Source organism: Lactuca virosa, chromosome 7 (genome assembly GCF_052849685.1).
Source record: "Lactuca virosa cultivar CGN04683 chromosome 7, Lactuca_virosa_CGN04683_v6, whole genome shotgun sequence".
Taxonomy (NCBI): domain Eukaryota; kingdom Viridiplantae; phylum Streptophyta; class Magnoliopsida; order Asterales; family Asteraceae; genus Lactuca; species Lactuca virosa.
In genome coordinates, this window is record NC_136432.1 from 13322942 (window position 1) to 13350684 (window position 27743).

Below are 27743 nucleotides of genomic sequence, written 5' to 3' on the forward strand. Positions count from 1 at the left end.
GATCTAGACCGTAAGAGGTTCAGAGAGTCCCAGTCTTCCAGCTTTTTGCAGTTCCATTGGAGTTATGAAGCTAGGATGCCATTTTTAGAGCTATTTCACCATATAGAGCCATATATGTGTTGCATGAGTATAAAGACTGGACCTTTATGTGATTATTGGGTGTTAGAAGGTCAGATCTATAAGTTAGAGAAACAGATCTGACCTCAGAAGGTCATTTGAGTGTTGCCATGGAGGGAACTCGCCGAGTCCATAAGAGGACTCGACGAGTCGAGTCGGGTTGCCCCGCGATTCGTGACCAGTGGTAACCCGTCGAGTGAAAGGTTAACTCGACGAGTCGAGTGAGGCCTTAGGAGGATTCAGAGGACACGCATGGACTCGCCGAGTCACCCTAGTGCACTCGACGAGTCTGGTCAAAGTTTGACCGTTGACTAGAGATGACTTCAGTTGACCTTAGGGTTTTGGTCAAACTGATTCAAGGGAGGTCAGGGAGGGGTAGAATGGTCTTCTACCCATTCTATAGAGATGAGGACAAGAGGAAGTATTAATTAGAAATGTTTTCCTTATGTGTTAGGCGGAGGCTCGATCGAGGTTATTAAGCCAAAAGGTTTACTAGACATCATTTGAGGTGAGTCTTCTCACTATACTTTACCTAGAGTGGTAATTATGTGTGACCGGAAGGTCTTATGTGCTATGATAAGTATGTGATGTATGTTGTTATATGATATGTATGTGCTATGTTATGTTATGAGTATTATGATATGGACCAGAAGGTCAACGGTGTATGGGCCGGAAGGTCAAGATGATACGGACCGGAAGGTCATAGAAGTGGGACCGGAAGGTCTATCCGGATTATGGGACGGAAGTCCCCTGAGACGCATTGACCGGAAGGTCTTGTAGAGTTGTAGCCTTGAGTGGCGTATGTGTTGTATGTGGTATTTTTGGGGAACTCACTAAGCATTTATGCTTATCGTGTTGTGTGATATGCGTTTCAGGTACTAGCGAGGATCGCGGGAAGGCGCCGGCATGATCTGTACACACTGATTAAGATCCATGTGTTTGAGATTCTGGGATATGATTTCAGAGATAACATTTGATTGAATGAGTTTCAAAATTATTTTATGAAATTTACTATGTTTGGAATGAAAAATTGTTTTTCGAGATTTTACGTCGTTACACCAATCCGTTTAAGTTGTCCTTTCAGACGTCTTGAGGTGTTTAGTAGCATAAAAATGTGGTCTTGATCATTTCTTGCCATCCATGCATGTGCTACAAGGTCTTAATGGGTTAAGTAGTTAACGTTTTTAGTGTTGAGCACTTATTAGCCATGCAAGACTATAAAGTTGGAAACTTTACGGTCAAAGACAACATTTTGGACTTGGATCTGCATTTTAGACGAAAAGATCAAGTATTAAGCACTTATTGCATTAAGAAGGAGTTCATCTGCGTACGATGGGTGTACCAATTGGTACGCTGCGCGTACGCGGTCAAACCCCGCTTCCTAGTCACCAAGCGAGTATCCCCTGCGTACAGAGGAGTACGCCCAGTGTACTCGGCTGGGTTGACTCAGCTGGTTTGTTAGGTTTGACCAATCTTGACCAAAGGGTATTTTGGGTAATTTGGTATTAATTTTAGTTGGGCAATATAAGTAGAGAAGGTTTTCGAAGCAGAGATTTATCCACCTTGCGTTCAATCTGAGAGGTGAGTTTTCCTCACTGTACTCGTGGTCGAAGGCACTAATGTCGACCACTAGATTAGTTATCCTGGTTAGGATAGTGCTATGCTAGTATATGGCTAATTAGTAGATCTGTATGATTATTTGTATTTGTTGGCTTTATGTGTATGTTTATCTGTTACACATGTTGACATATTGTGTTTGGGTTGAGGCGGTCCTGCTTTGTATTGAAGGCCAAGACACCCGGGGACAACCGGATAGGCTGTAGGCCCTACGAGGCGGTCCAGTCAAGCCGACAGCCTGTAGAGCGGTCCAGATAGACTGTAGGCCCTGCAAGACGGTCCAGTCATGTCGATGGCTCGTATAGCGGTCTGGATAGGTTGTAGGCCCTACGAGGCGGTCCAGTCAGGCTGAAGGCTCATATTTGCATGCTTTGTTTGTTTTGTAGTGTGTTGATACTTTGGGGGAACTCACTAAGCTTCAACTTACAATTTTAGTTTATTATTTCAGGTACATCTGAGGATCATGGGAAAGAGAAGGCCTGATCGTGCACATCTTCCTATTTCTTTGATATGGGTATTTAGGACACTCTGATATGACTTTAATTTTAAAACAATGGCTCTTTTTATAAACAATGATGGTTAATGGTTGATTTTAAAAATTTTAAATTTTGTGATTTTCGGAGTGTTACATTGAGACTCAATGTCAACAAACCCGGATGGTTGGGTTGAGACTCTGTGTCAACAAAACCGGATGGTTAGGTTGAAACTTTGTGTCAACAAACCCGAGATGGTTGGGTTGAGGCCATGAGCCAACAAACTCTAACTGCATACAATATAATTGTATATTTCGATGTATTGGGTATTTTGGGAAACTCACTAAGCTTGGGCTTACATCTTTGATTTCTTGTTTCGGGTACTTTAGATATCGAAGAAAAGAGAATGTTTGATCGTACACATCCTCTGTAGTTTGATTTCTGCCCGATTTGAACACTCTGATTTTGAATGATTGTATTTGGCACTTATGTTTGTGATTTGGGTTTTTATATAAACAAGGGGTTTTATTTAAATGAAAAATGAAAAATTTTATCGTGATTTTTGGGATGTTACAGTGTTGATTATTGGAAAGTTTAGTATGTTTAAAATATATATTAATAAACTTTATGCTAGATGAGAACTACATGGCTGGTTGGTTGGTGATATGCTCCATGTCTCCACATCATCAAACTGCTTCATCCATCGTATCCTTCCATGGATGTGAGAAAAATGTGTTATTGTAAATATCATTCTATATCATGAACCCTTAGCATTCATTCTATGCCGGAGAAAGGTGTAATAGCTAGTCAGAGTCTAGTGTTCATATATATATATATATATATATATATATATATATATATATATATATATATATATATATATATATATATCAATTTTTAAAATATTGAGAAAATATGATTATCTTGAAATAGAGCTTACTTTTCATGGTTATTTTAGTGATCAACTCTAAAATTTAAAGGTTTCTAATAATTACAATAGTTTGAAGTTAAGAGAGCATCTATAATGGTTAAACTTATTACTGTTTGAATTAAATCGTTTATAGCCTTTTACTATTGGAGTTAAAGACTTATTTTGTGTGCTTTTTTCATCAATCACACCGTATATTTTGTTTTCTTATTCTATTTTATGTTTGGAAAATTGACTTATTAAGGTAATTAACTTTTCGGTTTGTTCACATCCGAGTAACTTTTTTTTGTATATATCTAGATAACAAACTTTTTGGAAGCGTTCACATATGACTATTATGATCGGCTGTAGCAGGTTACATCCGCTCATAATGGTCATATGTGAACACTTTCAACAAATTAGTTACCTAGATGTGTACAAAAAAAGTAGTTACCTAAATATGAACAAAACGAAAAGGTAAGAGTAAATTACACGAATGGTCCATGTGGTTTGGGGTAATTTGCACGTTTGATTCCTAACTTATTTTTTAACTCGAATGGTCTTTACTGTTTATTTTTGTTGCGAGCTGGTCCATGTCTTACCTAAAAAGACTATTGTGCCCTTATTAATTTATTATTTAATTAATTTTCTTATTTATGTATTTATTTTTTATATATTAAAAAAATAATAGACTTAACATATTTGTATCTCCTCACCTTAAACGTGAAACCACATTTGAGAAATTTAATTTGAGTCCCATTAGTCACCATCCCATCTTTCATCCTCATCAACTTCTATTTCCTTTGCATCTTTAGTGACATCGATGTTTTCACAATCCATTTTTTTTCGGTCTTTCAACTCCGACGAACCAACACCACAACCCATTATCTCTTCATCGAATTTTCCACCATCACAACCCAATGCATCACAATCCTTGCAGGAAAAGAAAATTGATACCAAAAAGAAAAATTAGAGAACCATATCAATTGAAAACTATAACTTGAAATACAAATCAAAACATGAAGCTCTATTAACAACATTATAAGTTTTAACTCATCAAACGGTGTATTGTTTTATATTATTGGTCCCCAATTTTGATACTTTTAGTGTTTAGTAAATTTAATTTTTTATATTTAATATCTTAAATAATAAAATTTTATAAAACAACGATGTGTTTTTTTTCTATGTCAAATCTAGAGTTATTATTATTATTATTATTATTATTATTATTATTATTTTTACCAAAGTAGTGTATTTTAAAAAGATATTACCAAAATGGTGTGGTTTTAGAAATATTTACCATTTAGGTTAAATTGTATACCAAATCAAAATTAGAAGGTAAAATAAAAAATAAAGAGTAAATTACACGATTCGTCCCTTGCCCAAGTGGCAAAAAGCGTGTTTGGTCCCTATTTTCAAAAATTAACTCAGACAGTCTCTCATTTGTTTAAATTTTGCACACTTCATCCCTAATGTCGTTGGCCAACCATAAAAAGACAATTTTGTCCTTATCTATTTATTTTTTTATTTATTTTTATTTGTTAGTTATATTTAATTAATTATATATTTATTTGTTTATTTAAAGTAATAGACCCCACCTAATTAGTTTTATTTGTTACCCTCTTTATCTCTCTCTTCATCCAAACACCATTCCTAATCAACTAGAAGCCTGGGCAACTCCGATCACCACTAACCAACCATCGCCGACCAATACTCTCCGGTTAACGGCTAACCATCTCCGACATATATTCCCCGGTCAGCCACTGACCACCATCTCTTACCACCTACAACCACCTACCACATCTCTTACACTCTCATCCTATGTTTCCATATGTACCCTTTTTCACTTACACATTTTGCGGCACACCACCACCCATCTTTTCTGGCACCACCACCATCACCCACTGCTCTTACCTCAGACAACTAAATCCCATAAATGGAAAACTAATCACTCATCTCTTTCTATACAAACACATCCACACCAAAAATGATTTCCAATAAAATACAAAACATGTAACAAATCTGAAAATTTATATAAATCATTCATTCCCTTTCTCTCTTCTTTCACCTGTGTAGAACCCGCTGGAAAGGTAAGCGATCGTTGATTTCAGTGGTGGCTAGGGCGATGGTCAGAACGAAGGAGGAGGAGATCTAGAGTAGCGGGTATGGTGTTAGACCCCAATGGGTAGAAAGATAAAGGTGGTGCTTCAGTTGTTGGCATGGAGAGGAAGGCCGACATCAATTCTATTTAGTTAGGGTTTTGAGTGAGAAAGAAGGAGATGACAAATGAAGTGTCTTTAGTGGGTAGATCTGAAAATATACGTTTCCGGCACCACCACCACCACCAACCAATGAACACCGGAGTAGACACGTTTTTTCGGCACCACCACCAATAAACAAACCGTAGAATGTAGATCTGAAAATGGAGAAGATAGAGAGTTACATTTGGAGTGCAGATCTGTAAACCATCGATGGCGGTGGTGACGCCGACGATAGTGGTGACGACGGTGTCTCTGGTGACCATCTCTCAAGTAAAGATGAAATGAAGAAGATGAACTGATGATGATTGAAATGTATAGGGAGGATTAGAGTAGATGATAAGTGTTTGTGGTGGTGGGTCCATTGTTTGTTTTTTATTTTCTTTTAAATTGTTAATAACCAACAAATCAAAAATGATATCAAAAAAGAAATATAAATGGTAAAATAGTCATTTTACCGTCGTCAAGGACGGTCCGAGTGAGAAAAAAACATTATAGGGACGGTCCGAGTTAATTTTGAAAATAGGGACCAAACGTGCTTTTTTGGCACTTGGACAAGAGACGAATCGTGTAATTTACTCAAAAAGAAAATAAATTGACTTACCGGGGTAATTAATTTTTCTGTTTTTTCACATCTGGGTAATTATTATTATTATTATTATTTTTACACATCTAGGTAACGAACTTTTGGAAGTGTTCACATATGATCATTATAACCGGATGAAACCTGCTACAACCGGTCATAATGACATATGTAAATACTTTTAAAAAGTTTGTTACCTAGATATATAAAAAAAAAATAGTTATCCAGGTGTGAAAAAACCGAAAAGTTAATTACCTAAACAAAGTCGATTTCCCTTTATGTTTTGTATATCTAACCTCTTATCAATTATTAAATATATTTAAATTTAAAATATTTTTTATTGCTTTTCTAATTAATTGATTTTATAAAATACTCTGTAATAATTAATATATGAAATATTAAATTTATAATGATTATATAATATTTTTTCTATGCACTTTTTTTTAGCTATATACTAAATATACTTTTCATATTTTATATTATAAAAAATGACCCGATAGTTTTGTATTTTTAGTTTTGTTTGTGTGGAACATTCAATATTTTATTAAAAGGATGTTATTTGTGCTTAAAAGGAAACAAAACTCGCTCTCAAAGATATAATTTTTTACATATAATCTCATTATTGCAATATTTTTCCGAACGATGCATTTTAATATTGTTAATTAGTTGAATATTTATGTCTACTTATATTTTTTTTTATAAAAAATATATATATTATAAAAATATGTGTATTTAGAAAATAGTAAATTAAATGAAAGACTTTATAGACATTTTTATATAGACGGAGATAATCAGTTAAATTTGTAATAAGTTATGATAACATTAAAGTAGTAGAATAAAAAAGAAAGTAAGTATTATTTTAAGTCAATTTTACTTCATTTCGTAAGTTTTTTATTTGTTTTTATCACTTTATTTTCAACATTTAATGAATTTATTCCACATTGATCGTTATTGTTTAAAACAGATAAAATATTATTATGAGATGGAAATGGTATAATAATGTAACTAGGTGTGAAACCCGTGTATTACACGGGTTTAGAAAAAAAAATTTAATATAAAATTATAAGCATTACATATTTTTTAAAATAACAAGTTTATATAAATACAAAGAATATAATAAATAAAGTAAGTAATTTAATATATAATGTAAGATATTTAAAAGATTGTATATCATTTAGTATGAAATTTAATAGAATGATTTACTTTACATATATATAAATCTCATTAAAATATGGATTTTAAAATTAAGAAAATGAAAATTACAAGAAATTGATAAGTGGAAAAAAAATAATTCAAAAACTTTTAAAAAGTAACATGTGACAAAATCATGATATTTGGCAAAATTGATTTTCATTTATTAGGTTAGATAAAGTGAATGATAATTTATTTACACTCCTGACACGATATTTTTTATTTAATTAAAATTTACTTTATTGGATTTTATAAAAAAAACAAATTCATTTATGAGAATTTTGAATTATTACCTTTTTCAACCCAATAATCAATACCAATTTATCTATTTTTTTATTACATTTACACACACAGAATCGATGCGTCTGTGAAAATTTTCACGCAGTTTCTGGGTTTCAGTGTGTGTATGTGTATTTTTTTGTTATAAGAAGTTCAAAACTGCTCCTCAAAATCCCATAAATTTCACCGGATTACAGTAATATTCTCTTCTAATTAGGGTTTAGTTTTTAAAATTTGATGCTTGATTTCATTTTTACAGGTTTTTAATTATTTTATAGCTTTCCTTGGATATATTTGAAGAGCTTCTGCCAAATACTAGAATTTCCTGAGGTAATTTTAATTATGATTTCATTGCTATCTTAACACTGTATGTATTTAGATTGAAAAGGTAATGTAGAATGATCCGTTTGCTAATTTTAGTTAAATTTCGTTTTTCTTTTTTTGATTATGATTTTTGAAATTAATCTGGATTTATCAAGTTTTGACTGCTAAAATCTTGAATCCTATTATCTAAAAAAAAAAAAAAAAAAAAAAGACACATGTACTTGGTTTAACGATTTTTTTCTCTTCTATTGGAATTTACTTTCTTCAATTTGTGAAGTACTGTAGATGATTCATCCAAACTACTTGGGTTATTATTATTTTTTTTATAATTTTCTTTTTACATTTTTAATGTAGCATTCACGTATCACATGGATTCAAGGGAAAATGTGATTCCAGCAGTAGAAACAATAGCACCCGAGGCTCCATCAAGCTATCAATTGGCTCCAAGAAACGATAATTCCAATCTGCTGATTACACCACCTGGTTTTTCACCGGTGAGTGGTGGAATCCCGAGTTCATTGGTGAAGAAAAAGAGGGGTAGGCCAAGGAAATACGGTCCAGATGGGGTGCTGGCTGGTGGCGGCGGCACATTGTCACCACTTCCCATCTCCGCCTCTGCTCCGCCTGGTTCCGGTGGTGGGTATTCTGATGTAAAATTTGGTGAAGGGGAAGGAAGTGGCGGAGGCAGCTTTGTGGTGGAGAAGAAGAAGAAAGTGAAAATGAATTCTTCCGAGGGCAAGTTAAAGAATAGTTACGGGAGTATGGATTTAGGTATTTTTTTTTAATCTACTTTAAGATTAAAATATGTGATTAAAACCAAAAATTTAAAATAGCTCATTAAAACCAACTTAATGTTAATTAATTACCAAAATTTCAATTTGATACATTTATAACCTATGGTCATTTTTCTTTTGCAATTTTAGGCGACAGGATTTCATCTGGTGGGAGTTTTACTCCTCACATGGTCACTGTTAATCCGGGCGAGGTATGTTTAATGAATAAAAAAAAAAAATCATATTATACATGATTATAATAGGAATTATTCCAAATTTCGTTGTATTTTTGTGGATATATATGTTATTGATAAAAGAAAATATCTTTGTAGTGAAATAAACAAATGTTTTTTTTTTTTTTGGTATTTGATGAAGCTAGAGTGAGTAGCTAATGATGATATGAAACGTTCTAGTGATTAATTTAAGTACATTTTGATAATTATGTTTAAAATATATTATTAGAAATGATGAATAATTATGATTGGGGTTTTCAGGATGTTACCTCTAAAATAATTTCGTTCACAAAAGACGGGCCCCGGTCAATATGCATTTTATCGGCGGTTGGTGTCATTTCACATGTGACTCTGCGCCATGCCGGTTCATCTTCATCTGGAGGCACCGTAACATATGAGGTGTGAAACTTAATTTATACTAAGAAATTGTAACCTACTTTCATTTATTTGTTTATTATATTATACTTTATAAAACCTGACCCAATTATAGCAATGTCATCCATTGGTAAAATTTTCACCTTAACTAGAAAAAATTTGAATGTACAATGCTATAATTTTGTAGATTTTAGTAAAGTATGATGCCTTAATAAGAAAAGGATGAAAGTACAATGTGTTAATAAGGAAAAAAGCGAAAGTAGAATGTTGTAATGGGAATAATGAAAGTATGATGCTATAAATTATAATAAACAAATAAATGAAAGTGTGTTGCTATTTGTTGCAATTAGGGAAGATTTGAAATACTTTCATTATCCGGATCTTTCACAAGTGGGGAGATTGAAGGGCAAGAAAGTAAAATAAGCATAGCTTTATGTAGCCCTGATGGCCGTGTGGTTGGGGGTCAACTTGGAGGACTTCTCACAGCCGCTGGTCCTGTTCAGGTATATGCAATTATATCATATACTTATGTATTATAGTTTTTAAAAAAAATGTTTTATTAAATTAAATTTTTTACATTTAAATAAGTATGTATAACACAAGCATTTATAGAGTATCACACATACAATTAAAGAAATGATACACATTGATGTGCTGGAAAACGTTTCTAAAGAAATCTACCCAATTATAGCTTGAAAAAATTCTTTGTATTTGGATGACACTGCTATAAGTAACTTGATAGATTCTTCAAAGTACAAATGAAAGCACGTTGCTGTTTCTTGCATTCAACCCTTTATTTTATTTTATTTTAATTATTTAAAAAAAATCAGGTGGTGGTGGCGAGTTTTCTACCAAACATAGGCAGTCCAATTGACCCAAAACCAAAAAAACAAAAGACCATTGTTGCCCCTACCGAACCTCATGCTATCAACATAGAACAAGAGAAAAAGTCGAATGAAATTGAACATGCACATGAGGCGGGAGGAAATACCAATTCTACCCCTACCCCTACACGTAATTTCCAATTTGAGAACCACACAACAGGGGCAAGTGTGCATGACTGGAGAAGAGCTGCTACAGACATGAATGTGTCGTTGAGTGAAGATTAAATTAATGTGTTAATTATCTTCATTTATCTTATCAACTGAATTAATTAGTTGCGAATTTTAGGAAATTTAAGACTTAACTAGGAATCTTTATCTTATTCTTATGAGATCATAGGAAATATGTTGTAACTTGTAATGTTGTTTGTTTGTTTGTTTCCAAGTTTGTTAATAGTCAAAGGGTCTTCTCACACGTGGCACATGCACACACCCCCATGCCAACACGTGACTTTTTTTTTTAATTTTCAATTTTTTTTTATTCAATTCAACTTTACTGAAGTATTTGAATGCATATAGTCATACAGAAACAAAAAAACAAACCATTGTACTCTAAAGGTTTTTTTTGGATGTAATACAAAGTTATTATATAAGACATTGCATAAAAAAATAAAGCATATACTGATATATATGCTCTCAGTTTTATTATTACCTAAATGGTTCGATTTTGTCATTTTTTTTTAATTGAACTACCTAATACATTTCATATTATAAATATAATATAGTTCAATACATATCGATTGAAGGCAAACAAGCAACAAGCTGCGCCGCTAGTCCTTTCTGGATAGCAAAACCAATTCTTTTGAAAACAACATTTGTGGATCTAGGAGATATGACATTAGAATGCATGACCCGTTGGACTCTGTTGAGGAGTTCCACCGCATCTGGTGCGAGAAAACCAAATGTATCGAATGCAAAAGGTACAAACACATGTTGATTTTCTATACATGCATTATCGTGCTTTACCACTTTGCACGCAACGGCTTTCAAAGCGGCATGCCCTGCTGTGAAACCCCCGCTCCCCAAACCAACGAGAGGAGAGACCCCAGTAAGATCCACGCACGCATGCTTCCCTCCTATTCATCCAAAGACCAAAATATCAGCGAAAAGATGATTTAAAAGATGATTTAAATCAAGTGGATTATAAATTTCATCAAGTATCCAAAAAATGATTTAAAAGGATATAACATTACCTAGACAGAAAGTATAAGAAGAAACATGCATCACTTGTAATGACTTGTCTGATGATTACATTCCAAACTCTTTCAAGTCGTTTTAAATGAAATCTCTAAGACAAAGCATCGCCTCTCTTATAATGGCTATGTGCCAACTCATCATCTCAAAACATTCTTGTGGCTGTATGCCAAGACGGGTCCTTTGACCCACCTAAATTTTTAAGTTTTATTATAAATTATATACAAAGAAATATTTGGACATGCTATAAAAATGCCATAAATAATATTAATGACATATCTTATAATGTTTGACAAAAAAGATAAAGGAAAAAAAATTAGAATTATAAACAAAAGAATTATAGAATGCATATCATACTTGGTTGCATAAAAAAGTCTCACAACTCCAATAAAATAGTGGTGGGAGGTTTTCCATCATAAATAGATGTTTCCTTTTTCACACTTACATGTACCATAAACTTGTTGAGTCATGGTTCCGGATTTACTCCAAGTTTAAGTTGGTTTTATAAAAAAAATAATAATAATAAGGAATAATCGGTTTTGTCTTGGTTCTCTCACCATCGTTTTTTATATATATTGAACCGATTAATTTTTTGGTTGAACTCGATTTACTCTTGCATCAACTTTGTTGAACCTGGTTAGTGAACCAAGTGGTTTTCTATTCTAGCATCACCATAAAATCATAGTATCCTCGCAACATATTTCATCTTTTTAAACAAGCACTCCACAAAGTCCAAAAAATATAAAATTTCAACCTTGTGAGAAGAGAAGAACTTTCATGTAGGTTGATAATAAATAACATTTTACTTTGGCAAACTGCCTTGTTTTGGTGATATATATATATATATATATATATATATATATATATATATATATATATATATATATATATATATATATATAAAAACTTAGCAATCTAAATTTTTTTGGATATTGAATTTTCATTAATTTAATTATCAGCGTACAACGAGTGAGATGACAAACGGGCAACAAGTTGCGCCGTTAAGCTTTTTTGTATGGTAAAACTAATTCTTTTGAAGACTATATCCATAGATCTAGGCGATATAATATTGTTATGTATGATATGTTATACTCTATTAAGAAGCTCCACCGCATCCAACGCGAGGAAACCAAACATATCAAATGCAAATGGTATGAACACATGTTGATTTTCCATGCATGATTTCTCATGTTTGGTGACTTTGCCTGTAGCAGCTTTTAAAAGAGCCTGCCCCGCCGTGAAACCCCCCAACCCTAAAGCCCATGAGAGGGGATACCCCTGTAAGGTCCACACATGTGTGTTTCCCTCCAACCTATCCAAAAATCAAAAAGTCAGTCGGTCTAAAGGTTGACCTTCCTTCTGTCGGGTCAGTCAAGAAATTCACAGATGCCTCTTTCTTGGCGGAAACCCTGACATGCTTAAATATGTCAAACAAAACATCCCTAAGCATATCATGGCAGTATTTGAACCCCGTGACTTCTTTACAGTGAACTGAATGCTCTCCAAAAGAGTCCAAACATGTCTTGCGACACACCAGACATATCTCGTCAGCTGGGTGTATTGGAATAATGAGTCGATATTTGAGGATAGTATGATACTCCACAGGAGACATATGTTGGCCAATCTCATCTATAGGGATAGCTAGAAGAAAATCTTGAGCATGTGGTGCACATAAGTACTGGAAAACCGCTTTCTGTCGAACCGTCATGTCGAGATGCACTTCCATATCATGGACAATTTTCCGAAAAGGGGCACTCGCCAGTGTATTATGAGATTTACGGCGGCGGGGGGGGGGGGTGTCTTTAGTTGTAAAACTACTAAGGTTGATATCCGGAAGATTGTTACGAAGAGAAGCCAAGGCACAATCATAATCAAAATCCATACCATATATGTCGCTATCCCATAAGATGTGGTTTTGCAATACCCAAGACTTGCCCCTTGAGGCAACAAAAGCATATGAGGTAGCCTTTACTGCCGAGTATAAACCAAAACCACCAAACCTAATGGGTAAGGAAGCAATTTGTCACTGTATGTCGTCAAAGAAAGGGTTATGTTTGGCTGTCAAACCAACAAATAATGGGATAAAATAATATTAATAAAGCTCAAGTCACTGCTATTTCTTATACTAAAGATAGTATAGAGTAAGCAGGGTCGGTCCACAGGAATACATGACTTCTTATCTTGCCATATTTTCACACATAATACAAATAATATTAAAATGGGGGATTGTGTTTGAACTAGATTTAAACTTCATAAATAAACAAGATTGTTAACAGAATTTAGTAAAAGAAATACATTTCCGATTCTGATTCTTATACATGTATTGTGTTGAAAGATGCAAAATGAATATGATTATGTTCTATCTAGGTTGGTAATTTAGATACTAATAAACTCTAATATCCAAGTTGACAAAAAATGTTTTATTCAAAACATGTTCTTCAAATAAAACTTCATTTAATTGATTTAATTCAAATAAGCTCTTTCATCAAATCATTAAATGACTTTAAGTTCTTGCAACAATTACCAACAATATTCAATATTCCTCATAAGCTTGGGATTATGAACATTTAATCTTTGATTACACTCATTTTGATTTAATTACAATCAATTAAGTGCATGTTACTAACATCAAATCATAAAACATATACGAATTTTACAATTTGATTAACTAGATTGATAAAAACCCTAATTCATTGATCAAGTGAAAAAGAGAATAAACCAAACACATGATTAAGATTAAATCAAAGATTACTAGATGTTAAACACAAATCAAGTTCAAGTTACAACCTAACAACACATACTTAAGAATTCAGATCCGGAAATGATAATGAAATCAACCACACATGTCTAGGTTAAACTACAAATCAAACAAGTTTAAACTTCAAATTGACTTACAAAAAGGAAATTAAAGTGTTTCCAAGTGTTAATCTACTTCCAAAAGCTCTGAAAATCGCCTTCTCTCTGCCCAAAATCCGACCTAACTTCCAAAAAAAACCGATTGTCTGAATTATATGAGAGTAAAACTACTTTAAAAACTGTCGAGACCTTTACACGGCCCGTGTAAATTAAAGGGTGCAATTTACACGACCGTGTAAACAAGAAAAGTAGAATGCTCAATCCTTCCAGGCCTTCGAAGTAGAATGCTCTTGTATATGCGTTTATACGGCCCGTGTAAATTATAGACTTCCATTTACACGGCCGTGTAAACTCCTATAAAACCAAAATCTTCATTTTCTTCATAACTTCCTCCTCGATGCTCCAATAGCCCCGAAATTTTGCCCTCAACTCTTTTTAACCTCCTAAAGCAAGATCCAACCTCCAAAAGTCCCTGAAATATTACAAAAGTGTGTGAATGGAATTGCATCATGAAAAATCCCGAAAATATGCAAAATGCATGAGTTTAAATCTAAATGCAATGTACTTTTATGGATTAAAACTACAAAATGAATGCATGAAATGCATGTTACAAATCTCCCCAAGCTTGAACCTTTCTTGTCCTCAAGAAAGAACAAGAAAAATTTAAACTAGAGAAAATAGAATAGAATAAAAGAAAAGAAAATTAAAGTTAAAACTATTTGAAACTTAATGCATGAAATCAAAACAAACATGAAAAGATCCAACCCAATTACCCTGTTTTGTACCATAGTTGAGAATGTACCTGTCATGCCTTGAGTCAACTTGGCTTTAGTCTCAAAATATTATATGATAATAGAAATAAGACTTTGGCCACTCCCTAATACAACTCAACAGAATCAAAGATCACAACACTTATTCTCTTTCAATATCATCAAGTCAATTCTTGGAACAAATTATGGTCTTACTCTCGTGAAATTATATGTGACAAAACATGCTCAACCATCTTTGTTTCATAAAATATAACAATGCCCGATTCCAGCTATTTGTTGGTCAACAACAATCTTTTTCTGAAAAATCTTTTCTAAAAATTCCCTAATATTTATCCAGATTGGTTACAAACTTCAAACCACTTACACCAGTCAAAGTAATTAACATTCAGTCCAATGTCATAAGTTCAAATCCAAGTCCAAGGGAATCTTTTGACAGCCAAGTATTTTTCCTAAACACAATATTCAATTAAACTATAAACACAATTATATACAACCTTCTTAATTATATTTTTTACAAATAAAGCTCATGACTTTCTTTGAAATCCGTGTAACGGGCTTCCAACCAACACATCTAAATCAAATGACCTTAGTGTGCTAGATTTAAAGAGATCCCTCGGGTTTACTTGCCCGAACCTCAAAGGCCACAGATTAGCTTTATTTGCTATTATTAAGTTCATGACTTTCTATGGAACCCATGTAACGAATTTTCAACTCAATCAGTCCCAAACAATTTAGCTTTAGGCGATTAGGTGTAAAACACCCCTCAGAGTTTACTTGTTCGAATCCCAAAGGTCACAGATTAACTTAATAATAGTTTTTTTTTTTGAAGTAACACAAATACAAATAACTAAGTTAACACATAACACTCTTATTAATTTATTTATTTATTTGGTCAATTTCTTTATATTTTCGTCATTGACTTTTCTATTGTGGGACATCTCACGGTCTATTACCGTGAGGACTTCTAAGACATTTTTCAGGGGACTAAAAGTTAACATGCAAAGACCCGTAAGTATAGTTGAAAACTATGTCCCCAAGCAGGGTATATAAAAGGGAATTAGTAGAAAAGACTTTTAGAGCGCTGGAAGGCTCGGGACATTGAGATTTTATATTCTTTTTATGAATTTTTTTTTGAATTTGGCATTTTAAGTCATATGTCCCAAAGAATTAACTCATACCTGCTGTTATGCTCAAATGTTGACAATCTTCTCACTTTCTGTTTTGCACGAGTAGCTTCGGGAGGTGTGTTCGTGTGCGATTAACTTGCTTTAAGATTTTTCAATAAAAAAGAGCAAGCTAATCTCAAGGCACATGACTCACTTACCAGCTCAACTGTTTTGAAAAGATTCGGTTGCTTGGGATTGGATCAATTTTTTTTTATGCAATGCAAAAATTTAGATGCAAACAAAATGCAAAGAAAATAAAAAAAAAATTAGAATAGAAAGAAAATCTTTTTGGCTTTTGAAAAATTTTCCATGCAGAAAAATGAAAAGGAAAATGGAAATTAATGCAATATGTACAAAATTACATGCAACCTACATGCAACGAGATTTATGCATGGATGGATGCCCCTCCCCAAGCTTAAAATAAGCATCGTCCTCGATGCTTGGAGAGAGGCATAGCCGGCCTATTGAGGACCGGGCGGTGGAGGATATGGTGGGAACTGTGAAGGATAATCAGAAGGATAAAATGGATGCCACTGGGGTTGGGATGATGATGGAGGCTGTTGCTGCTGGGTGGGAAGCAAAAGTACTCGGTGGATATCGCTCATCAACCGATGAACATTGCGGTTATGCTGGTCTTGAGCAACCCATCGCTGATTCTGCTCGGCCCATCGCAACTCTTGCTGGGCCCAACGCTCTTCTTGAAGGTTTCGGTAGTCATGAAATTCAGAAGTGATTTCAGCAACTCCCGTATAAACTTCTCCTACTTCCTGCTGGAGGCTCGTGTAATGATTATCTAAGCGTGCAAACTCGCCCATGTAAAGGTTGTGTTCGGGAAAAGGAATGGGGCGAGACGAGCTGGAAGCACCTGCAGTTGCAGTTTGAACAGGATGAGTAGAAGTGGTGGTTGAAGGTCTACGAGCAGCAGTAACACCCAAGTTGGATTGGAGGTGCCAATTGGTAGAAGGGATGTCATTGGCCAAGACTAATATCTTCTTATTTCGGTTATCGACGCGTAAATACTCTTTACCATCGACTGTCCAATGAACATCCCCATTGGGATGGCGGTGAAAGAGATGCATGATTTCCAAAATCTCAAGTGATAAACGTGTACGGCCCGGAATTATATTGGTTGGATTGTTGGGTAGATGGAGGTCAAGATGTTCAGCTATAATAGATACCATGCCTCCACAATGTAGCTGGCTACCATTGCTCATGGCATTTCTGAGCATTTTCTGAACTACCCAACACCCAAAATGAGGGACTTCCTCGGGCTTGTTAATCATGCACCACAAAACTTCTAATTCTTTTTTGTTTGCTTTGCTAATCTCTTCTTGAGGAAATAAGAGAGAAGCAATAATCCGGTGTGTGAGCTTTAGAACCGGATGAATAATGCTAGAAGCTTTTGCTGTGCCTGACTGAAACTCATCTTCACAAGAGATAGTTCTCCAAAACGTTCCACAATCGCGCTCAAATACAACATTTCTTCTTCCCTTTGCTGTATATACATCTCTTTTTGCTTTTGGGGCACCAATAATATCACAGAGAGTATCAACATGAATTATATGTGATTGATTGAGCAAACGGAAAGTGAGGATGTGTGTTTGGTAATCGAAAGTGATGGATGACAAGAATTCCAACATAGGTGTTTGATAACTGACTGCATGTAGATTCAATAGCCCTTCCCAACCAATGTTCTTGAAGAGATTGTGGACACCTTTATAGATATGAAGGTCTTTGAGGGCTTGGATGTCCACAAATTTTTGTGCCCCTTTTACCCTTTGAATAAGGGTTGCATACAACATCTCTTGTTGATTTAACTCAAAAATAAGACCAAATGCATAGGGGTTTTCCATGAATTGTTGGTCTTGTTCATCATTGGACTCTTGACCACCCATATGGGAGGTCCCAATTCTAGCCCTTTTTCCACGGGAGGCCATTGTCAAATTGGATTCAACAAAGTTTTGCACACAATGTAGGACAATTTAAACTCAAGAGTATGCACAAAAACTAGCAATATCACCAAAATCACCCAAAATCACCCCAAAAGATAACTATATGCACAAGTTAAGAGTTTGGAACAATTATACCAATTTGTGCTTGAAAATGGTGGTAGGGTGATGTCCAATGCTTCCCCAAGCTTATCCTACAAGAAATTTCAAGCATTAGGTCGAGATTTGAATACCCAAAAATTCTAGGGTTTGCTCAAACCCCCCAAAATCGGCCATGAGAGGGTGAATTTGAGATGCAAGACAAAGAAGACGAAGAAAAGAGAAGAATTTCATACCTTGGAGCTTGATTTTTGGAGCAAAATTGAGGAAGATTGAGTGTTTTTAAGGGTTTTTTCGAAGAGGGCAGAAGGGAGGAGAAAAAACGCAGGTATTGTGAAAAGAATGAACAAAAGAAATCGATTTTAGCCTTAAAAAACGTCCAGCTCTGTTTTTACGTTTACACGGCCCGTGTAAACAGAAGGGCAAAATTTACACGGCCGTGTAAATGCTGAATTTTGACTGCGGTAGCTGGTCGTTTACACGGCCCGTGTAAACCATAAGCATAAGTTTACACGACCGTGTAAATGTCTGTAAATGCCAATTTTTTTTTGATTTTTTCACTTTTTGAAATTGCAATCCGCTACTCCACTATTGCCCGGAAAATGATTTTTTTACCCTCTTTTAGCATGAAAAACAACTTGGAAGTTTGAAAACAAAGAAAATACAATGAAAATATAAGAAATGACAAAAATACCCCCGGGTTGCCTCCCGGTTAGCCGCCCCTTTTTAATGTCGTTGGCTCGACTTGGACCCCAACTATTTGTCAATCTTGATACTTTGGATCCACTACTTCCTCCACCTCTTCATTCTTAACTTGAAATCCTTCATAATAAGGCTTCAAACGGTGACCATTACCTTAAAAATCTTCTCGGTTTTCTCACTTGTGATTTCTATTGCACCATGCTCAAAAACATTAGTGACAACAGATGGTCCCACCCAACGGGACCTTAATTTACCAGGAATCAATTTAAAACGCGAATGGTAAAGTAGTACCTTTGACCTTTGTGAAATACCTTGCGTGTAATCATCTTGTCATGGAATGCTTTGGTCTTTTCCTTATAAAGAACCTCATTCTCATATGCTTCATTGCGAATTTCCTCAAGTTCTTGTATGTCCAGCTTCCTCTTCTTTCCCGATTCACTTAAATCCATGTTGAACTGCTTGATCGCCCAATAGGCCCTATGTTCCAACTCAACGGGTAATCGACACGGCTTTCCAAAAACAATACGGTATGGAGACATTCCAATTGGAGTTTTGTATGCAGTGCGGTATGCCCACAAAGCATCATCAAGGCGTGTACTCCAATCTTTCCTTGTTGTATTCACGGTTTTCTCCAAAATGCCCTTGATTTGTCGATTGCTCACCTCGGCTTGTCCATTTGTTTGTGGGTGGTATGCTGTGGAAACTTTATGAGTGACACCATATTTCTTCAAAACGCTCCTGAGCATACGATTGCAAAAATGTGTACCACGATCACTGATTAAGGCCTTTGGAACACCAAATCTGGAAAAAATGTTAGCCTTCAAGAAATCTATCACAACTTTTGAATCGTTAGTACGGGTAGCCTTTGCTTCCACCCACTTGGAAACATAGTCCACAGCCAAAAGAATATAAATAAAACCCGAAGATGATGGAAAAGGTCCCATGAAATCAATGCCCCAAACATCAAAAATTTCACAAACTAATATGGGATTGAGGGGCATTTGATTCTTTGAGCTTAAAGAGCCCATCTTTTGACATTTATCACAACTTGCACAAAAAACATAAGAGTCACGGAAAATACTTGGCCAGTAAAATCCACTCTCTAATACTTTTCTCGCAGTCCTTTGAGGACCAAAATGTCCTCCACAAGCATAAGAGTGACAAAATGTTAAGATAGAAGGTACCTCATAATGATCCACACATCGTCTAATCATTTGGTTAGCACAATATTTTCACAAATATGGCTCATCCCAAACATACCTCTTGGCTTCTTTCTTGATCTTGTCTTTTTGCCATCGAGTCAAATCTGGTGGAAATTGATTTGTGACAATGTAGTTCACAATATCGGCATACCACGGGGCAACTTTTGCTGAAAATAGGTTCTCATCGGGAAATGCATCATGAATGGGAGTTGAGTCATCGGGAGAAACAATCCTGCTAAGATGATCAGCTACAAGGTTTGACTTTCCGCTCTTGTCTTTGATTTCAATGTCAAACTCTTGCAAGAGTAATACCCATCGAATGAGTCTAGGCTTCGAATCCTTCTTTGCAAGTAGATACCTAATAGCTGCATGATCAGAATAAACAATGACTTTAGAACCTAGCAGGTATTGACGAAATTTGTCTAAAGCAAAGACAATAGATAGCAATTCTTTTTCAGTTGTTGAGTAGTTGGCTTGTGCACTATCAAGTGTTTTTGAGGCATAGTAAATGACATTAGGAACACGATCTTTTCTTTGCCCTAACACTGCACCAACTGCATGATTGCTGGCATCACACATGATTTCAAAAGGCAAACTCCAATCCGGTGATTGAAGTATAGGTGCTGTTATCAACAACTCTTTCAACTGATCAAAAGCTTGCTTGCACTCTTTGGAAAATTCGAATTCTGCATCTTTTTGTAGGAGCTCACACATGGGACGAGATATCTTGGAAAAATCTTTGATAAACCTTCTATAAAATCCCGCATGACCAAGAAATGAGCGTACCTCACGAACACAAGTGGGATAAGGTAAAGATTTTATGACATCTATTTTTGCTTTGTCCACTTCTAGACCCTTAGAAGACACAATATGACCTAGTATGAGACCTTTGTCAACCATAAAGTGACACTTTTCATAATTCAAAACAAGATTGGTCTCAATACATCTTTGCAAAATCTTTTTCAAATTACCCAAACACTCATGAAAAGAATTACCATAAACTGTGAAGTCGTCCATAAAAACTTCAATGATTTCCTCAACATATTCCGAAAAAATACTTACCATGCACCTTTGAAAAGTGGCTGGAGCATTGCAAAGTCCAAAAGGCATTCGCCTTATATGAAAATGTTCCAAAGGGACATGTGAAAGTAGTTTTTTCTTGGTCCTCGGGTGCAACGGGTATTTGATGGAAACCGGAATACCCATCCAAGAAACAATAATGTGTTTTTCCCGCTAACCTTTCCAACATTTGATCAATGAAGGGAAGTGGGAAATGGTCTTTCCGGGTTGAGGAATTGAGTCTTCTATAATCAATGCAAACTCTCCACCCGTTTTGCACACGGGTGGGGACTAACTCACCTTGGTCATTCTTTGTAATGGTAATACCCGTCTTCTTGGGCACAACTTGGACCGGACTTACCCACTTGCTATCTGATATAGGGTAGATCATCCCCGCATTCAACAACTTCAAAATTTCTTTCTTCACTACCTCCATCATTGGAGGATTCAAACGCCTTTGAGCTTCTCGGGAAGGCTTGTAGTCTTCTTCCATAAGGATTTTGTGCATGCAAAGTGAAGGATTTAGCCCTTTGATGTCGGCTATAGTCCACCCGATAGCTTCCTTGTACTCCTTCAAGGTGGTGACAAGCTCTTCTTCTTCTTGTGTTGACAACTTGGTGGAGATGATCACTGGCAAAGTCTCTTTGTCTCCAAGATATGCATACTTGAGATGCTCGGGTAAGGTTTTGAGCTCCAATTCCGGTGCCTGCACAATAGAAGGAACAAGTTTTTTATTAGACATTGGTATTTTCAGCTTTGGAACATCAAACCTCATTTTCTTCTTCTCATCCGTGCAAGACACAACCTCCATAATCTCTTTATCAATTGTAAATTGATTGGCAAGTTTTTCCACTCTTTCCTTTTGAAGATTCCTGTCTAAAATGAGAGCTAACACATCAAGATTAGACAAATCAAAACACTCCTCTGTCAATGGTTCAATGACATCCACAAAATTCAAAGATGAAATATCACTTGGATATCTCATAGCATCATAGATATTGAAATTTATCACCTCCCCATCAAATTCCATGGACAATGTACCATCATAAACATCAATTTTTGTCCTGGCTGTTTTCAAAAAGGGTCTTCCTAGGAGAATTGAACTCAAATTTGGTGAGTCATCATCATCCATGTCAAGGACATAAAAATCTGCTGGAAACACTAATTCATTCACTTGGACTAACACATCTTCTAGCACACCTTTGGGATGTACTAAAGATTTATCAGCCAATTGAATGATTACCCCGGTCTTCTTCAATATGCCAATATTTAAAGTTTTAAAAATGGAATATAGAAAAACATTAATAGAAGCTCCAAGGTCTAGCATAGCTCGTGGAACATGAAGATTACCTAATTTGCAAAGAAACCGTAAAAACACCCGGATCCTTACATTTTTGAGGTAGTCTTTTCTGTAACACTGCAGACATATTTTCTCCTACTTTAACAGTTTCATTCCCTTTCAACTTTTTCTTGGATGTACATAATTCCTTAAGGAATTTAGCATACCTAGGGACTTGTTTGATGGCATCAATAAGAGGAATATTTACCTCAACCTTCCTGAACATCTCCATGATTTCATTGTCTTCCTTCTCTCGCTTTGACTTGCTTAACCTTGAAGGAAATGGGGGAGGAGTGACTTTTGCTTCAATAGGAACTTGCTTTGAAGGTGTTTTTGACTTCTCTTCTTTTTTCTCTAGCTCCATCTCTTCTTCTTCTTCAATCATTTTAGGACCTTCATATTCTTTGCCATTCCTCAAAGTGATGGCACATGCACTATGTTTTGGATTCTTCTCGGTTTACGCGGGTAGTTTGCCTTGTGACTCCAATTTACTCACAGAAGTGGCGAGTTGAGTCATTTGTTGCTCCAAAGTCTTGATGCTTGCCTTGGTCTCATTTTGAAATGTTTGAGTACTTGTGGCTAAACTCTTGACAATGTCTTCCAAAGACATTCCTGACCCGCTTGAACTGCTTCCTTGCTGCATGTTTTGAGGTTGGAATTGAGATTGATGATGAGGTTGATTTGGCTGGAAATGTGGTTGATAATTTTGTTGATGATGCATTTGATTTTGAAATGGAGGTCTTGGTGGATAAGGTGGCCTTGGCTGAAAATTGGCATTGGGTTGATGCCAATTTGGATTGCTTCTTGGCTAGAAGTTTCCTTGTTGTTGACTTGAAAATCCCATAGCTTGAACTGGCTCTACATCTTCTTGTAACATTGGGCACATATCAGTGGGATGTCCAACTTGTGTACAAATACCACAAGGTCTAACTGTTGGTGGTTACACACCCTTGTCCTTTGCAACCATCATCACTACTTTAGTCAACTCAGAAAGTTGACTTTCAATTTTTGGGGTAGAAATTTCTTTCACTCCTCTTGGTGCATCACTGTACCATTCTTCTTCTTGGACTCTATGCTTGGACTCTTCTGCCATGTTCTTGATAAGAACTCTGATTTCTGTTGGAGTCTTATCAGCTATAGATCCACCACTTGATGCATTGAGTAATCCCATGTTTTGGACATCTTGAACACAATTTCTTGAACCGTTCCCAATAAGTATGCAAGGCTTCTCTCTTTTGTTGCTTGATACCAATTATCTCTCTGCGTAAAGCTGAAGCTCTCATTTCTGGAAAATATTTATCCCGAAATATCCTTGCAAGTTCATTCCATGTTGTGACTGACCCCGGTGGTAAGTCATATAACCACTCCTTGGCTGAATCTTGTAAAGCAAAGGGGAATGCCCTTAACTTGATTTGATCTTCTGTAACTTCATGTGGCTTCATACCCACACATACAACATGAAATTACTTAAGGAATTTATGTGGGTCTTCATTCTCAAGACCACGGAATGAGGGTAACAAATGGATGAGTCCAGACTTGAGTTCAAAGTTGATTGCTGCAGGGTAATTAATGCATAAAGGTTGTTGGGTGACATCTTAAGTGGCCCACTGTCTAAAGGTTTGTTCAGGTGGTGGGTTTGGAGGATTTTGGTTTCCTCCATGATTGTCTGCCATGGTAGGAGTAGGTGAAGATGGTGGGGTGGTACCTTTTGATGTTGGTGAAGATGTGGTTGATGGATTTGATGAAGAAGCTCCGGATTGTTGTTTCTTTAAAAGTTTAGCTTGCTTCCTTCTTTGTTTTCCACATTTCTCTATCTCCAAATCAACTGGTAAAGGTGTACCTGTGCTAAAAGATCTTGGCATAAACAATTAGTACTACCGTATCCCCGGCAACGGCGCCAATTTGTTTGGTTGTCAAACCAACAAATAATGGGATAAAATAATATTAATAAAGCTCAAGTCACTGCTATTTCTTATACTAAAGATAGTATAGAGTAAGCAGGGTCGGTCCACAGGAATACATGACTTCTTATCTTGCCATATTTTCACACATAATACAAATAATATTAAAATGGGGGATTGTGTTTGAACTAGATTTAAACTTCATAAATAAACAAGATTGTTAACAGAATTTAGTAAAAGAAATACATTTCCGATTCTGATTCTTATACATGTATTGTGTTGAAAGATGCAAAATGAATATGATTATGTTCTATCTAGGTTGGTAATTTAGATACTAATAAACTCTAATATCCAAGTTGACAAAAAATGTTTTATTCAAAACATGTTCTTCAAATAAAACTTCATTTAATTGATTTAATTCAAATAAGCTCTTTCATCAAATCATTAAATGACTTTAAGTTCTTGCAACAATTACCAACAATATTCAATATTCCTCATAAGCTTGGGATTATGAACATTTAATCTTTGATTACACTCATTTTGATTTAATTACAATCAATTAAGTGCATGTTACTAACATCAAATCATAAAACATATACGAATTTTACAATTTGATTAACTAGATTGATAAAAACCCTAATTCATTGATCAAGTGAAAAAGAGAATAAACCAAACACATGATTAAGATTAAATCAAAGATTACTAGATGTTAAACACAAATCAAGTTCAAGTTACAACCTAACAACACATACTTAAGAATTCAGATTCGGAAATGATAATGAAATCAACCACACATGTCTAGGTTAAACTACAAATCAAACAAGTTTAAACTTCAAATTGACTTACAAAAAGGAAATTAAAGTGTTTCCAAGTGTTAATCTACTTCCAAAAGCTCTGAAAATCGCCTTCTCTCTGCCCAAAATCCGACCTAACTTCCAAAAAAAACCGATTGTCTGAATTATATGAGAGTAAAACTACTTTAAAAAATGTCGAGACCTTTACACGGCCCGTGTAAATTAAAGGGTGCAATTTACACGACCGTGTAAACAAGAAAAGTAGAATGCTCAATCCTTCCAGGCCTTCGAAGTAGAATGCTCTTGTATATGCGTTTATACGGCCCGTGTAAATTATAGACTTCCATTTACACGGCCGTGTAAACTCCTATAAAACCAAAATCTTCATTTTCTTCATAACTTCCTCCTCGATGCTCCAATAGCCCCGAAATTTTGCCCTCAACTCTTTTTAACCTCCTAAAGCAAGATCCAACCTCCAAAAGTCCCTGAAATATTACAAAAGTGTGTGAATGGAATTGCATCATGAAAAATCCCGAAAATATGCAAAATGCATGAGTTTAAACCTAAATGCAATGTACTTTTATGGATTAAAACTACAAAATGAATGCATAAAATGCATGTAACAGGTCACTACAAACCATAATGTCCTTAATCGCTACGCTCAACCCATTGTCAAAGAAAAATGCTGCCTTCTCCATGTGAACGGGTTGGCACGTCCTCATCCCAAATAAAAGCTTAGCAATACCCATACAAGACTGAAGCATAAGAAGCTCACTCTAGGGGTCGGACAATTGTGGAAGAAGGCGCATCAAATTTATAGCGTTTTCGGCTCTCTTTATGGCTAAACTGCTAATGAAACTAGTTGTTGGGTTTTTATTTAAAAATTAGTTTCAAAAACATAAGATTTAGCAACGGAAGACTTGATAATTTGACTAACATAAAACAAGTTTTAAACCCACCAAGGATCTTCTTGCAACGTTTGGAAATAAAAACAAGCACCAAAGAGGAAGAAGTGTTTAAAAACCTTTGTAGGCTTTGTATCCTCAAGGGGAGGCTTGGAAGTTGATGAAGAATGTGGAACCTTTGAGACACCAACAATGACTCAACTTGATGTAGAATGCTAGTTCTTTTGTATAAAACTCAACACTTTTATGTTTGAAGTTCATAACCAATATGAACTTCAAGAGAGCATAAGTGTAGTAATTTCTTCAAGTATTCAAAGCAAAAGAAGAGAGGATGAGAGGGCCAAGAGGCTCACGGTTTTGATGCATCTCTTAAGGCTTGAGAATGAAAGCCTCACTCATATATATATATATATATATATATATATATATATATATATATATATATATATATATATATATATAGCTGGTGATTGTCGAGACCAACAAAATTAATTACCCTAAATCTTTTACACTAAAATAGTGTATAGTGGTAAAAGGATCGTATCCACGGAGATTGGTTCAATTTAAATCTCTATGTAAATCTCTTTGTAAAATACTTGCAAAATAAAATTAAAAGTAAAAGGGAGGGGGGGGTGTTTAATTCTTTTCGATTGTTGGACAAAATTAAAACTAGCTAGAATGAAAATATGACAAGTAAACAAGTAAAAGATTGACTTAAATTCAATGAAGTAGAATTGGTTGATTTTGGGGTACACCTCATGGATGATATGATTGACTTATCATTAGACTTAATGGAATAACACTTGTGAATTGGTTTAACTTGGCTATAGCAATTCATAAGCACAAATTGCCTCAACTCTTCTTAGAAATTAAAATGGTTAGAGGAGCTCTTAACACATTTCCTTAATTGAAGTCACAAAATCAATGAAGCATAAAATCTTGTGAAAATCAATTAGCTTTAAGTTATAAGAGTTACCAAGTCCAAAAGATAATCAAATGCTTACATTATCATTATGGAGGAAACATTTCCATGGTCTAAATGAAATGAAAACAAACATATAAACCATTTGTTGCTTACTAATTTGAAGATCCATTACTTAACCAAGAAATTAGTCAACAAAAACAAGCATTCATTCATCCAAGCTCATGATCAAAGATAAATAAACACAACAAGATGTTTAACTAGAAAACATTTCCATAAACTTCAAACACAATGTAATGAGGGCCAAAAGAGCTCGGTTTTCTTGATATTCAACTGAAGGCCTAATTTTGGGCCAATAGCCTTAATGATGTTTAAGGCTTTGGCCACCTCCTCAGAATCTCCAATAAGTGTGCCATCATCCAGGTACCATGCATGGAGAAGAAGCTTGCAATTGTCTCTAATATTATGCAAGAGCGGGTGCAACACAAGGGCAAAGAGAAGTGGTCCCAATGGGTCTCCTTGTTGAACTCCAGTAGAAGACCAAATATGTGTGTCCCCTAGATATAACCTTGCTTCTTGACCATATAGGAATTCTACCCACAAGGATATAGAAGGGCACCTCAATCTGACCTCATGAAGTAATACGGATCTGTCAACAAGGTTAAAGGCATTGGAGAAGTCCACAGTAAGCATGGAAAGAGACCTGTCATTGTGGCGTTCACTCAACACCCTGTTGGCGCTATGTAAAACGGCTTCAGCGCCACCTGACACCCCGACCCCGAACTGAAAATCATTGAGATACTTGGCCATTTCTTTACCAACACCTTTCATAGCCAGCTTGGAAACCAAACGTCTCCATATAGTTACTACTGCA

General features: G+C 35.3%; 1 protein-coding gene across 4 annotated transcripts; it reads left to right on the forward strand.

Moving 5' to 3' along the window:
- Positions 1 to 7467: 7467 nt before the first annotated feature.
- Positions 7468 to 10457, forward strand: LOC145125143 (AT-hook motif nuclear-localized protein 1-like). Of its 4 annotated transcripts, none has more exons than XM_079060629.1 (7): positions 7468 to 7621; positions 7704 to 7755; positions 8104 to 8520; positions 8673 to 8734; positions 9017 to 9154; positions 9481 to 9633; positions 9961 to 10457. In XM_079060629.1, the coding sequence occupies exons 3-7, from the start codon at positions 8118 to 8120 to the stop codon at positions 10237 to 10239; spliced, it is 1035 nt and encodes a 344-aa protein (XP_078916755.1). In that variant the 5' UTR covers positions 7468 to 7621; positions 7704 to 7755; positions 8104 to 8117; the 3' UTR covers positions 10240 to 10457. The 4 variants fall into 4 exon arrangements, with proteins under 4 accessions (XP_078916755.1, XP_078916757.1, XP_078916754.1 ...); XM_079060630.1 differs by having other exon boundaries at positions 7504 to 7550; positions 7685 to 7755; XM_079060628.1 differs by having other exon boundaries at positions 7475 to 7755.
- Positions 10458 to 27743: the final 17286 nt, after the last annotated feature.